This window comes from Trichechus manatus, unplaced genomic scaffold (assembly GCF_000243295.1).
Source record: "Trichechus manatus latirostris isolate Lorelei unplaced genomic scaffold, TriManLat1.0 scaffold00017, whole genome shotgun sequence".
Taxonomy (NCBI): Eukaryota; Metazoa; Chordata; class Mammalia; order Sirenia; family Trichechidae; genus Trichechus; species Trichechus manatus.
The window spans coordinates 19564987-19580995 of NW_004443953.1; the positions used below are offsets into that span (position 1 = coordinate 19564987).

General features: G+C 41.6%; 1 protein-coding gene across 1 annotated transcript in view; it reads right to left on the bottom strand.

Moving 5' to 3' along the window:
* Nucleotides 1-8540, bottom strand: part of SLC22A16 (solute carrier family 22 member 16) — a 42651-nt gene extending 34111 nt beyond the window's left edge. The window contains exons 1-2 of the mRNA XM_004372501.2: nucleotides 8434-8540; nucleotides 2935-3414 (exon numbers count right to left, since the gene is read on the bottom strand). Of these exons, the coding sequence (XP_004372558.1) occupies nucleotides 2935-3414; nucleotides 8434-8540 (587 nt within the window). The remainder of the gene's footprint in view (nucleotides 1-2934; nucleotides 3415-8433) is intronic.
* Nucleotides 8541-16009: the final 7469 nt, after the last annotated feature.

Below are 16009 nucleotides of genomic sequence, written 5' to 3' on the forward strand. Positions count from 1 at the left end.
ATGTTGTGGGGTTGTTAACAATGTTATAAAACAACATGTGTACTTCTGTTTCATGAGAAACTATTTGTTCTGTAAGCCTTCACCTGAAGTACAATAAAAAAAAATTAAATTAAAAAAAAAAAGAAAACCCTATAGGGCAGTTCTACTCTGTCACAGGGTGTCACTATGACTTGGAATCGACTCAGTGGCATAATTTCCTTTAAATAGTCTCTTAGCAAGCCCCACCTCAGTCAGTTTCTATAATAGCTTTTCAGGTTCTGTACCAGAACATAAGTATGAAACAGAATATTAAAAGAGATTTTAAACTGCCAAAAATGGTTCCCTGTCATACCCGCTCATTTCCCTACACGTTAGTTTCTTGACACTAGGTAGCAGTAAGCAGTGGGCTTGAGCGTCAGGAAGGAACACTAACAAGTGCCTTCCTGAGAGGAGAAAACACAATTAACCAAAGCAAAACCAAACAGAATTTGATTTACTTGTTTAAATATGCAATTTGTTATGGGTTGTATCGCGTCCTCCAAAAAGATATACTGAAGTCCTAACTCCCGTATCTGTGAATGTGACCTTATTTCCAGAAACCGGAAGAAACAAGGAAGGATCTTCCCCTAGAGCTTTCTGAGGTGAACAACCCTTTGTAACAACCCTTTGAGGCGAGTACCAAAAACCTGAATTCAGATTCCCAGTCTCCAGAACTGTGAGAGAATAAATTTCTGTTGTTTAAGCCACCCAGTTTGTGGTAATGATATGGCGGCCCTAGGAAACAAATACAGACGATTACAATGGCACCATCACGGTAGCCACCCCTAGGAAGTGGGGCTTTGTTTTTGGAGGCGGGAGGCGAAAAGTGAACACTGTCACTTTTTAATTTGTACATTTCTGAATCGTTTGACTTTATTACAATGAACATATACTGCTTTTTAAGTAAAAAAAAAAGATTTTAAATAGGAAAAAATGACAAAAGTTAAATAAAAACAGTGTTTCTTAAGATACCCAAATATAGTTGAGGGACACAAACACATATTTCAAAACTGCAAAAATAAAATGAATTCCCTTATTTCTCCCCTTGCCAGCAGATTATAACAGTGTGACATCTGGTTGGCACTCTCTGACGTCCTCCACACTGTCCCTTTCCGATCTGAGGTGGCGCCTTTACTATACAGATCACCTCTGGAGTTCTTTACTGAATGTGTATAGGTGTGTACAGGGATAGGGTGTTCTCACCATGTCACCCAGTGCCTTTCCAAGCTCTGCCTGTTCGCCCTTCACATTCCTGGCTTTAGCTTCAGCCTACCAGTATTCTTTCTTTGTCCTGATTTTAACTTCTTGCCTTCTTTTGGGCTTAACCATTATAAATAGCCTTCTAGACAACTTAATAAATGAAACCTTCAAGGTTAGTGGTAGGGGAGACTGTCCACCAACTTCTTAGGTATTTTCTGCCCATCTTAGTCATTGAGCTCCAGTATAAATAAGCGACTCATAACAATACCTCAGACTTTCTATCTTGTTTCAAAAAGGCAGATTTTGTCCCTCTCCCCACTGACAACAACTTCCACACCTCTCAGGAAGACAGTGGTGGAGAAGATTCTTCAACATGGAAACATAACTTCAGCCACCAAATAACTAGACTCCACTTTGGTTCTGATTTTGTTATTCCAATGCCACCTCCTGAATGGGTTGGGGGTTTTAGTGGGGAGAGTTCCCCAAGACCCTCATGAAAGCCCTGGACTCCCCTCCCTGAGGCTTCCACAGTTCTTGTCTCCACTGTGTTTACTTCTAGGACAGATCTGGCTGCAACAATGCTCTATAATTTTTCTCTGGACACATCAGTCAGCCTCACTAGACTGGCCCACCCCAAGAGCAGGGATTCTTGATCTTTCCTATCGTCTTTAGGTCCCCAGTGCCCAGCACATGCCTGTAAAATTCATCACTATGTGGACCACATAAATTAATCTCTTAAAGCATAGGTACTTAAAGTGTGGTCTATGTACATACAAGATGAACTTTAAGAGTTATATATTCATTTTAATGTGTATCTTTTAAAATATGCCTGGTATATCAAACACACAATTTTATAGATATTATTGCTTTATACCAGGCTGCACCTCTTAAAAAGCAAGTCTATGTAAAGACAAAATATTTAAAATAATAACCAATATCTATGGAGTGGCTATATGTCCGGAGTACATTTTTCTGTATTAACTTTGTGACAACCCTTTGAGGTGAGTGCTATTGTTCTCATTACCCGCTTACACGCTAGATACTGAAACACAGATCCCATTGCTGACGAGTCCATTCAGACTCATAGTGACCCTAAAGGACAAAGCAGTACTGCCCCATAGGGTTTCCAAGGCTGTAATCTTTATGGAAGCAGACGGCCACATCTTTCTCCTACGGAGCAGTTGGTGGGTTTGAATCACCAACCTTTTGGTTAGCAGCAGAGTGCTTAACTGCTGCAACAAGAGGGCTCCTTATGAAAGAGATGGGCTAGGTCATTTGCCCAGGGGCCACAGCAAGTAAGTGGTAGAATCGGGATTTACACCCAGACCAACTGGCTTTGGGGCCCATCCTCTCACCACTATGTTATTTTGCCTCACTAAAAAATGGACAAGATTCCCAGGGCTGTGCAAATGGTTAACACAATCAGCTGCTAACCGAAAGGTTGGAGGTTCAAGTCCACGTAGAGGCTACTCAGAAAAAAGGCCTGGCGATCTACTTCCAAAAAATCAGCCACTGAAACCCCTATGGAGCACAGTTCTACTCTGACACACATAGGGTCGCAACTGGTTAATTAATGGACAGGCGAAGAGATAGGTATTTAGAGAGGAAAGATGAAGCTGACTGAGAAGTTTTGGACATAATTCTCTATATCCTAAGAAAAACAGACAGGAAAATGAACCACAGACTGATGCAACAATGCTGAATACTTCATCTTACCTGTCAGAAAGGTAGCCAAAAATCACCCCTCCCAGCAGGACTCCAAGCATAAACATGGGCTGGATCAACTTTGCGAGCCATTCTCGGTGACAGACTAGATCCCACTCGGTCACCACGGTGCTTTCCCACTTGCTCTGGTCATAGATGTAACCATCCGAGCAAGCGAATTCACGCTTACTGCCGCTGTATTCATACTCCAAGCGCAGGGCGCCCTCCCTCCAGGACCTGTGACATCCAGTGAGCTCCCAGACTGTGCCGTCCTGCAGCTGCACAGCTACATGACCCTCCTGGCCTGGTGACAGCAGGGCCCAAATGTCCTCCAGCCTCGAACTAGAGAGATTGTGGAAAAGAACCTGACTCACATTGCCTGGGGGCCTGCAGGCATACTGGGGCGTGACGGCCATGAACACAGAAGCCAAGTAGTGGATGCCACAAGAGATGTTCTGGAAGGCACATATAAAATAGAGGAATATCTGGAATCTGCAAAAGAGAGGAAAAGCTAGTTATTATACCTAGCCTATGGGCTGAAAAAAGAACATAAGCAAATGTGTAGGTTCTCCATCGTGTTTAGCTTAATATACATACAAATAGATACAGAAACAATTATAATATGTGTATATATGTGACTGAGTATGTATACATATGCTGCCTGGCTCTGTCTACTGAGAGGGCCTAGAAACAAAGACATTCCAGTAGCAACTAGCACACCCAGTGCCCAGATCTTGATTTATAAATCCCACACGCCAATAAAAGGAAGCAAGGCTTATTGGAAAAATGGCTGATTCTAGGACTACCAGTTACAGTTGCCATCAAGTCAGTTCTGACTCATGGAGACCTAATGTGTGTCAGGGTAGAACTGTGCTCCATAAGATTTACAATGGGGGCGGAGCCAACATGGCGGTGTAGTCAGATGCTTCCTATATCCCTCTTACAACAAAGACCTGGAAAAACGAGTGATTTGATTACATATCAGTATCTAGGAGCCCTGAACAAGGCAAAGTTGAGGGATCAGACTGAGTGGTGGGGGGAGAGCGAGATGGTTCAGAAGAAGCCAGCAGCACCAGAGCGGGGGCGGCGCGACGGCAACTCTTCAGCCGCACCGGCAACTCCTAAACTGCATGGGGTCTGCAGTGCAGCAGGCAAAGAGCTGTGTGCGCACTCAGAAAGCAGTTTCCACATTGAGAGTGATCCGGCAGCAGAGATTCTGCCTGGTCACTCTGAACCAGTGAAAAGCAGCTCCCAAGTGGCTCAAGATAAGTACATGCGTGCGGCCTTTCACAGGGATTTAAAAAAAAAAAAAAAAAAACCCATTTGGGAAAAACCTCTCTCTCTTTTACCTCCTCCCTCCAGTCTCTGCACTGGGAGTCTGCTGGGCTGGAAGTAGATCCCAAAAGGCTCCCTGACCCATTCTCCTGGCCTTGGACAGGGAATAAGCTACTGGCTCCCCTAAGCCAGGAACACCAGGTCGGCACAGCTCCTTTGCTAGGCACAGGCATAAGAGGTCTGCAGACTCTGAGTGCCTTACGCCCCTGTATAGACTTGTGGGGCCCCATCTCAACAGCGTTAGCCCTCCCTACCACAGTACAACAGGGCAAACATCTGAAGTTTAACTTCAACTGTTTCAGCAGTGAAGTGGCAGATTTGTGACCCTCGAAACAGCCCTGCCCCTTAAGTAGGCACTTTTATCAATCCACAACAGGGGCTTGAGGACTGGTGGCATCACCTAAACCTCCTAGTCACCTGCTACAGGAATCCAAGAAAAAGTGGTGCCCTCAAGTCTTTACAGCCAACAGAGCGGGGTGCTCATAGTCCAGCTGCAAAACTCACCTACCTACTCTCCCTAGAGAATAGGGACACACTTTCCTTTCAGACTCTCAGGGGCAGCCATCAGCACCCTGCCTGGCTCAGCACGTGATCCCCTACCACAGCCAGAGTCCAGTGCCTGCACCAATCACCCATGCCTCTCTAGGACTGTAGGTGAGAGCCTGCACCACATACTTGGTGACTGCCTGGTCACCTGAGCTGAACGCATATAGGAAAATTTAACCGACTCCTGTGGGCACATACTTAGTTACAGAACTAACCTCCTGGTGACAGGACGTTAGAGCTTCAAAGGTGTCAATAATCAAACTAGTGCACATGAGCAGCCTATTGGGGCATATCAAAACAAAACAAAACAAGAAGCTAGGACTCACTAAACAAATATAAATTATAATAACTTATTGATGGCTCGGAAACAACAGTCAATATCAAATCACATAAAGAGGCAGTCCATGATGGCTTCAGCAAGCTCCCGAAATAAAGAATCAATAAATTCTCTGGAGGAAGAGAATTTCTTGGAATTACCAGAGACAGAATACAAAAGATTAATATACAGAATCTCCTAGAAATTAGAAAGGAAATTCTATAAAATGCAGAAATTTCCAGAGAACATACAAAGTAGTAGATTTATAATGGCTGATTCTTCAGAAGTAGATTTCCAGGCCTTTCTTCTGAGGTGCCTCTGGGTGGACTTGAACCTCCAAACTTTCCAGTTAGCAGTCAACCTTTTGCACTACCCAGGGACTCTGATTCTAGGACTGTTGTTGTGGCATCGAGTCAATTTCAACACATAGCAACCCTATAAGATAGAGTAGAACTACCCCATAGGGTTTCCTAGGCTGTAATCTTTACAGGAGCAGATCGTCAAGGCAGGCAAAACACAAGATAAGCCTGAAGCATCTTGTAGTACCAGAAAGTAAGGAACTGCTCAAAAAACAAAAGGATGAGGGCATGTCAAGGGACACGAACCAACTTGAAAGAGCTCCCAATAGCCAAAGATGAAACAATTTTGGCAACAAGATGAATAACATAGTATTGGATTATAACCCAAAGTATAAAATAAGTATACATGAGTCCATACTGATATAAATAAATGATTGAACAGATAAATAAAAAGGAGAGAAGAAATATTTTTTACAGTAGAATTCCAACTAACGTGCAGGTATTCTTCCTCTAGAGGAGGCGGGGCTTAATTTCCACCCTTTATCCCTTGAGGGTGGACTAAGTGACTCATTTCCAAAGAATAGAGCAGGAAAAATAGTAGTCACTTTACAGTGAGGGAACCTGGTAAATACTACCTTAACCAAATGATGAAGGTTAACATCACCAATGAAGTCACGGATGTCACGTACCCCTTGATAAGATGTGAGGCACTTCTGTTGTATTCTTTTAAGAACCCATAACTCCAGGCTAATCATGAGAAAAACAACAGACGAACCCAGATTAGGGGAGATTTTACAGTTTACCTGGCCAGTATGCCTAACAACTGTCAAGGTCATAAAAAACAAGAAAAAACTGAGAAACTGTCACAGACCAGAAGAGACTGAGGATACATGATGACTAATCGAAATGTGGTCCCTGCATTGGATCCTAGAACAAAAAGAGGACATTAATGAAAAAACTGGTGAAACCTAATAAAGTCTAGAGTTTTAGTTAATCATAATGTACCAATACTGGTTTCTTCGTTTTGACAAATGTGTCGGGGTAATATAAAATGTTAGCAATGAGGGAAACTGGGTAAGGGATAGACAGGAACTCTCTGTACTATCTTTGCAATTTTCCTGTAGACCTAAAATTATTCCAAAGTAAACAGTTATTTAAAGTTAAAAATATATATGTAGGAACAGAACAACCAGAACACAATTAAAGAGAATGCTGACACATTGTGGAAAATGTAACTAATGTCACTGAACAATTTGTATAGAAATTGTCAAATGGAACCTAATTTGCTGTGTAAACTTTCACCAAAAACATGGTAAAATATTGTTTAAAAATCCATACGTATGTGTAAAAAAAAAACAAAAAAACAATTGCCATCGAGTTGATTCTAACTCATAGCAACCCTACAGAACAGAGTAGAACTGCTCCACAGTTTCCAAGGAGCGGCTGGTGGATTTGAACTCCTGGCCTTTTGGTTAGTAGCCATAGCTCACCATCCTACATATACATATGTAGGATATATGTATATATGAGGATCACCAAATTTATAGACTCAAGCCAACAGTGATATATTTTCTGGAACAAAAACTGTTTCACAAGGATGACTGTACTCATAGGACAGCAGGGCAGAATATATGAAATGTGGACTGTCGCACAGAACTCACACCCCTGGAATGAAGAGCCAAAACAGCTCCTCTGGGTAGATGACTTGATAATTTCAATTAAAAGTGAAATCGGTTCCGACAAAGAAGAACAGCACTGTAAAATCGTTATAATAGGAAGTAGAAAATGGGTCCTGTCAAGGTTACCTTTGTCACCCTTCCTTCTTTTCAGACCTGCCCACCAGACCTAACCCTAAGTGGATTTTCTTGGCTGTAATCTTTATGGAAACAGATCACCAGGTCTTTATCCTGTGGAGTCGCTGAGTGAATTTCAACCACCAATCTTTTGATTAGTAGCAGAGTGGTTAACCGTTGCACCACCAGGGCTCCTTTAAAAATCATAGAGGACCCCAAAGAGCTTTTCTTCATGTGGAATATATCTACGTAATGTTTACATATTAGGAAAAAAAAAAACTTTTTTTTATTGTTGTGCTTTAAGTGAAAGTTTACAATTCAAGTTAATCTCTCATACAAAAAATTTAGACATACATTGCTGTGTGACCCTAGTTGCTCTCTCTATACTGTGACAGCACACTCCTCCTTTCCACCCCGGATTTCTCGTGTCCATTCAACCAGCTCCTGACCTCTCCGCCTTCTCATCTCATCTCTGGACAGGAGCTGCCCGTTTAGTCTGATGTATCTACTTGAGCTAAGAAGCACACTCTTCACGAGTATCGTTTTATGTCGCATAGTCTACATATTAGAAATCAAAATGGAGAATTTTTAAAAATTTATTAATTCATTTTAAAATAATATTAATAAGCCCATTACATGTTAACATTAAATAATACGTAATTGGCATAGTGGTTAAAGCGATGGGCTGCTAACCAAAAGGTCGGCAGTTCGAAACCACCAGTGGCTCCTTGGGAGAAAGATGCATCAGTTTGCTTCCGTAGAGATTTACAGCTTCTAAACCCTATAGGGTCACTATAAATTGGAATCAACTTGATGGCAGAGGATTTGGGATTATGAAGATGGCACAGGACTGAGCAACATTTCATTCTATTATACATGGGGTCGCCATGAGTCAGAGCTGACCCCACAGCAACTAATAACAACATAGTTTTCAAAATAAAACAAAACAAAATTTATGAGAAAGCATTGTTTTCCATTTATTGTCTGGATTAAAGAAGACAGCTGGTTTCTCACATCTGTTTCAGCATTATTACATGTTATGCAGCCTCTGGAAAATGCCACTGTACTTTCACGAGCGAATGATCGTGGGAAAGGCAACTAACATCTTAGTGTTACCAGGAAGATAGTTTAGGCCTTGCAGGCCCCCTGAAAGGGTCTTGAATGTCCAGAGACCTGTGGATCCCCTTTTGAGAACTGCTGGTCTAGCTGGTTCCTCCTGTACACTCTTTCCCACGCGCCCACACTAACTCCTACTTTCAGTCCTTGTTCCCCTTCACCATCTGCTTCTTTCAGTATTCCACCGTTTCTATTTGCTTCCTGCGTTTCCATTCTCACTCATTTACTCATTTTCTCTTCCCATTTCTTTCTTTCTCTTCTATGACCAAAAGATGCAACTGAAGTTCTGTTCTTCTACTTACGTTGATCTTTAAAGCACACGAGGTGAAATGTTTTCTATTTGTCTACCAAACAAGCCAAAAAGTCCAATAAAAGGCAGAATTCAAGTCCCAGTAGAAACTGGCTGGGTCACTTCAGCATCTCACGTAGCACCTCTGAGAAGATGACATGATTATTTAGATTATTTAGCATGATGTTTAGTGCAGTGTATATACAGAACATCATAGAATCCCTCATGCTAAAATTGAATGACACTAAAATTGATGCATTCTTAGTACCTCTGGGAAGGAGAGGTATTCAACAGGCCAGTGTATCCAAAAAATTTTGACTGGGTTCCCCATCAGTAAAATTAAAAAAAAAAAAAAAGAACACATATGCAAGCATGCATGTGTATTTAAAATGAGCATATGTGGATATACATATTCATATAATACAGAATTAATATATTATATATTAATATAAATACGTATATATTTACTTATATACATTCATATGTAAAATGGGTGTTTTTTATGACACCTCAAAGCACCATCTTTGCCCACCATACTGGTGAACACACTCCACTTGGAGACTATTGCAAGGGGCAATGCTAGGCAAAGATACAAAAGTGGCGCTGTGAAGTTATCGGCTTCGTGACCTCCCCAAATCCACAGGGATGAGTGCCAAACCAGCAGATGGCCAGTCTCTTCTCACAGAGCCTCATGTAGATAAATAAGTAAAATGTAATCAATTTAAAGCATTGTGGCTATCGGGACACCACAGGTTGGTCGTGTTGGCCACAATTTCAAAGTTAAATTCTGTTTCTGGCAGTGGTCCTGGTAGCTAGTTTAGAGAACAAAAACACAGAGCAAAAGGCAGACAGAAATTAAGTGACTTTCTTCTCTCACCAGAAGGAAAGGAAGAACACACAAATTACTATTTCAGGGTCTCTGTGGGATGAGACGAGCCGCCAAGAGAAGAGCTTGGTGCCTAGTGCTTATGTCCTCGGGGCCGATAGGCCAGCTCTGTTTTTCCAGAAAAGGTGTACTTGCCGGAAGAAAGGAGTCCCTGGGTGGTGCGAAGTTTAAGTACTTGACTGCTAACCAAAAGGTTGGCAGCTGAAGTCCACCCAGAGGCACTTTGGAGGAAAGGCCTGGCAATCCTTTTCCAAAAAATCAGTCATTGAAAACTCTATGGAGTAGAGTTCTACTCTGACACACATGGGGTCACCATGAGTCAGAGCTGACTCAACAGCAACTGATGGTGCCAGAAGAAAAATGACCAGAAATCAGCCCTCAGACTGTTTCATGCAGAGGGTGGGCAGGAATAGCAGGCAGAGAAGACAGGTCTGAGTTGTTATGGCTCAGCCGACCCAAGCAGCTAACATGGATCATAGTTTAAAAGAGTCTGGTGCTTGAACCCTCATGCCCCATTTCACTGGATGCTGAGGCAGGCTCTGCCCTAGTCCCAAGACACTATACTACCTGTGGTCTCATGGAAGTGTGCACCTGGCATGACTGATGGATGCAACAGGCAACAGGCTCTCTTGCATTCAGGGGACCTGTGGAGATGTTTCTTCCTCCCCTGGCATTTTTATTTTATTTTTTATTGTGCTTTATATGAAGGTTTACAGAGCAAATTAGTTTCTACTTAAACAATACATATATTGTTTTGTGACGTTGGTTGCCAACCCCACAACCTGTCAACACTCTACCCTTCTCGACCTTGGGTTCCCCATTACCAGCTTTCCTGTCCCCTCCTGCCTTCTAGGCCTTGTCCCTGGGCTGGTGTGCCCATTTAGTCTCGTTGTGTTTTATGGGCCTGTCTAATCTTTGGCTGAAGGATGAACCTTACGAATGACTTCAGGACTGAGTTAAAAGGGTGTCCAGGGGCCATACTCTTGGGGTTTCTCCAGTCTCTGTCAGACCAGTAAGTCTGGTCTTTTTTTGTGGGTTAGAATTTTGTTCTACATTTTTCTCCAGCTCTGTCTGGGACCCTCTATTGCAATCCCTGTCAGAGCAGTCAGTGATGGTAGCCTGGCACCATCTAGTTGTGCTGGCCTCAGTCTGGTGGAGGCTGTGGTAGTCGTGGTCCATTAGTCCTTCCCTGGCATTTTTTTAAGGGAGCATTTCTTAGTCTGGACAAATCACTAGCTAAAAAATTCTTGGTTAGAGATTCTTTGACCATCCGAGTAGTTCTGCTTCTTTCGGGAAGATTCTGGATGGGCCTCCTCTTATACAGCGGAGGTATTCACTTCTCCTTCTCTCACTCAGTTTACTGTTGTGCTGTTGTTAGGTGCTGTCGAGTAGGTTTTCAACTCAAAGTGACCCCCATGTGACGGAGCGGAACTTCCCCGTAGGGTTTTCTAGGCTGTAATCTTTACAGAAGCAGACTGTCATGTCTTTCTCCTGTGGAGCTGCTGATAGGTTCCAACCACTAACCTTTTGGTTAGCAGTCAAAACTTATGGGTTAGTTAAAGTTTACTGATCAAAAAAATCTTTGCTTAGCAAATCACTCATGTAAACACTAATCTTACTTAAGAAAACAATTTATATTTATTAGTTTTTAAAATCAAGCACCTAAGTGTCTCTACTTCACTACAAGACATTAGACTAATTGGTGTTACTAGTGCCTTAAAAGTAATAACACTTTACTTCCCTAAAAGTAACCAGTATTCAACACCATGTTGTTGTGTGACGTCAAATAGATTCAGACTCACAGCAACCTTATATGACAGTAGGCCCATAGGGTTTCCTAGGCTGTAGTCTTTACAGGAGCAGATCTCCAGGTCTTTTCTCCCATGGAGCTGCTGGTGGGTTCACACTGCTGACCTTATCCAGTTAGTGGCTGAGCACTTAACCACTGTGCCACCAAGGCTCCGTATTCAACACCATAAAGATATCAATTCTTTCAAAGCTGATTTATAAATTTAACATCCAATCCTAATAAAAATATCAACAAAATTTTGTTGGGAGGGGAGCGGCAAAAGGAAAGGTCAAGAGTGACCAGATAAACTGATTCTAAAATTCATAAAGAAAAAAATAGCTATACAATTTTGAAAAAGAAGTGTTGAAGGAGAACTAATCCTACCAGGTATATAATATATAATGAAACCACAATAACTGAAACATGGTGGCATGAACACATGCACAGACGTACAGATCAATGGAACAGAAAAGAGTCCAGAATAGACCAAATGCATTTGGAAATTTAACATAGAATAAAGATGACATTTCAGGTCAGTGGGGAACAGACAGACTGGTCAGTAAAAGACGCTGGGAACAACTGGATAGTCACTGTGAAAAAAAACAAACCATGTCTTAACCCTGGTGGTGTAGTGGTTAAGAACTGCAGCTGCTAACCAAAAGGTTGGCACAGTTCGAATCCCCTGGGCCTTCCTTGGAAACCCTATGGGGCAGCTCTATTCTGTCCTATAGGGTCACCATGAGTCGGAATCGACTCAATGGCAACGTGGTTTTTTTTTTTTTTTTTTTTTGTACACCGAAATAATTTCCGGATGGATCAAAGATTTAGATTTGAAAGTTGAAACCACAAAACAGTGGCCCTCAAACTTTTTTGTCTCAGGATTCCTTTATATTCTTAAAAATTATTGAGGACCCCATAGAACTTTCCTTTTTTTTTCTTTCTGTGTGGATTATTCCTATCAATATTACTGTATTAGAGATTTAAACAGAAAATTTTTTAAATAATTATTCATTTTGAAACAATAAACCCCTTGCAAATTGTTAACACAAATAACATCTTTTTTATCAAAAACAACTATATTTTTAAAAAAAATTAGTGAAAAACACGACACTCCCTTACATGTTTACAAATCTCTTTAATGTCTGGTTTAATAGAATATATTCTACATTCAATCTGTTGTGATACGTTGTTTTGGTTCATGTATATGGAAAAAAAAATCTGGCTTCACACAGATCTGTAGATGGTAAAGGGCAAAGTAATTACTAGCCTTTTCAGATACTTGAGTACTCTTCATTCAGACTACAGCAACTCAACCAGTGGTAGTTTCTCAAAGACTAGTTACAATGTAGAATCTGAAACCATATCAATAAAATTTCATATTTTGTTACATTAAAATCCATTGGTCTCTCTTATACTTTGAATGGATCTTTTTCCTCACACGTGATTTTTTAACATCATGGACTGGTCATTTGGAAAATATCGGTTCATTGAATTATACAGATATTCCAAATGTTGATACATTTCGTTAAACAATCTAAAAACTCAACATTTGTTAACATCACCACCAATCTCATTGTTGTCGTGTGCTGTCGAGTTAATGCCAACTCATAGCGACCCTCGAAGACAGAGTAGAACGGCCCCATAGGATTTCCAAGAAGCCGCTGGTGGATTTGAACTGCTGACCTTTTGGTTAGCAGCCAAGCTCTTAACCACTCCATCACCAGGGCTCCAGTCCAATCTCATTAAGAAAGTATTTCAAATATTGCAAAACTAGCAAGGTCAAGGTGCAGACACAAATCGTCAAAAATTCTCATTTTCTTGAAAGCTCAGATTTTATCATTGGCAACAAATACTGTCAATTGTTTTCATTGAAGTAACAGTCTCACTTCGTTTATTTTCGAGAACATGTCTGCCAAATACCCAGTATGAATAATTATAGTTTGTCAGTCATTCTTTCAAATAAAAATCATGTTACACAGAAAAGCAGTTAGTTCAGCTCATGACTCCACCACACAAGTGCTTCTCTCAAGACAAACCATCATCCTTGTGTATGCAACACAACCACTTTATGAATGCTTCCCATCCCATCACACAGAATACTAAAAACATGATATGCAAGGGTCAAGATTTAATAAAATTAATGATTTTTACTGCTTTATCAAGGATATTTTTAAGTGAAACTGGCATTTTTTACCGCGATTATGTGGCCGTGAAAACGACCCTGACTGCTCATACAGTTTGGTGCCACTGCCTGGGTTTGTGCTAAGGTACCAGCAGGTTTACCTCCCAGTGCTTTTATATCATCAGTGCAAATGCAACACAGTGAAAAGGGCAAATAACATCTTAGTATTATTATAAAAGGAGTCCCTCGATCTTGCAAACAGTTAACGTGCTCAGCTGCTAACCAAAAGGAGTTTCAAGTCTACCCAGAGGTGCCTTGGAAGAAAGGCCTGGTGATCCACTTCCAAAAAAAGTCAAAGATTGAAAACCCTGTGGAGCACAGTTCTACTCTGACATACATGAGGTTGCCATGAGTCAGAGTCGACTCAATGGCAACTGGTGGTGATTGTGGTGGTGATGGATTATTACAAAAATAGTTTTGACCTTGCAGACCCCCGGGAGGGTTTCAGGGACTTCCACAGATCCACGGATCACATTTTCAGGAGCCCTGCCATTAAAGAACCAAAAGAAAATACGAGAGAATTTTAATAATCTTGGGAAGATCTAAATATGATACAAAATTCAGAAACCATAAAAATAATTGATTCAATTATATGAAAATTAAAATTTTCTGCATGGCAAAAGCCACCATAAGCAAACTCAAAAGACACATGACAAACTGGGAAATGTTCACTATTTTCACTTTTCTCAGACAAAGGACTAGTTTCCCCTAATATATAAAGAGCCCCTACAAAGTATAAAAAGAAGACCAATCACCCAATAGAAAAATGCACAAAGGATATGAAAACACACTTCATAGAAAACACAAGTGGTTCTTAAAACCTATGAAAAGATGTTTAGCCTCACTCATAATAAGAAAAAATTGTAAATTAACTGCCATCATTTTTCACCTATCAGATTCACAAAGATCAAAAGTTTGTTAACATGGCATTGTTGAAGGTGTGGAAACAAGCATGATCATACACTGCTGGTGGGAATATAACCTGATATATAACCTCTGTGGAGAGCAGCTTGGCCGCATTCTTCAACATTGCATATGCCCAGCACTCTGCTTCTGGGGAATCGGTCCTTCAGATAAACGCACATGTGTACAAAATAAGGCATGCACAAGGTTATTCCTACAGCGCTGTCTGTAACTTCAAAATATCAGAAACTTAAATATCTTTCAGCAGGGGGTTGGTTAAGGAGCCTTGGTGTCCCAGTGGTTAAGTGCTTGGCTGCTAACCCAAAGGTCGGTGGTTTGAACCCACACAGCAGCTCCAAGGGAGAAAGACCTGGCAATCTGCTCCTGTAAAGATTAACCCAAAAAACTCACTGCCATCGAGTCAATTCTGACTCATAGTGACCCTATAGGACAGAATAGAACTGCCCCATAGAGTTTCCAAGGCTGTAATCTTTATGGAAGTGGACTGCCACATCTTTCTTGCGAGGAGCAGCTAGTGGGTTCCTACAACCGACCTTTCAGTTAGCAGCAGAGTGTTTAACTGCTGCGCCACCAGGGCTCTTCCCATAAAGATTACAGCCTAGAAAACCCTATGGGGCAGTTCTACTCTGTCACATGCAGTCGCTGTGAGTAGAAAATTGACTCAGCCAATAACAGGGAATTGGTTGACTAAATTAAGGTAAAGGCTGCCTGGAAGATGCCTGAGGGACAGGACAGCGAAGAGTTTCCACTGAAAGAGGACTACTAGGTCTAAAACATGAGGACTGTTCTATGCAGATAATTCCAGTGTGGAGCTAGTGGCAGACCAGTGTCTCACTCCCAGACACAGGCAATAAAGGCCTTGGATGCCAGGCCTCTCTTGAAACCAAATCCTGTTTGGGGCCAAAGAGGCATCCTATAATAAAAATCCCATAAAACTGTGACTGAAAATGTATCATAAATCATATATGATGCACATTTTTAAAATTCTTTGACACACCCCTCCCCCCTCTCCAATTGTGCTTCTGCAAACAACAGACCTGTTTTGTTTGTCTGAAGTTTACCTGCCTGGCCCTGAAGGTATTTGGGTTTGTTACTATGTAGTTTCATTACCTGGAGCATCTCCACTGCTGAAAAGCTCACATTTTGCCCTCTGGCCGTTACCTCCACTGACCCATCTTCCAGCATCATCCAGGTGTCCAATCTTTGGACCCTACCAGCTTCTCCAGTTAATTGCCACTTTCCTGACCTCAGTTCCTTTCCCAGCCAACTTGGACTCTGTCATAAGCACTAGAACTATTCTCTCACCCCCGCGCACAGCGCGCAGCCTGGCAGGCCTCTGAGGCTAGGATTTGTCTTCTCTGTCTCACATCTAGCAAAGTCTGTAATTCAGGAGGTCTGGGGTGGGTCACTATGAGTTGGAATCAACTTGACGGCAAGGGGTTTGGTGTGGGTTTTGAGGGGTGGGTTCAGGACTCATAGTTTAGAAAGCTTCCCGGGAGATTCTAATGTAGATTTCACTCCAGAAAATCTAATGCTCTTGACACTACTTATAAAGATAATGCTCTACATTCTACCTTGGTGAGTAGTGTCTGGGGTCTTAAAAGCCTGTGAG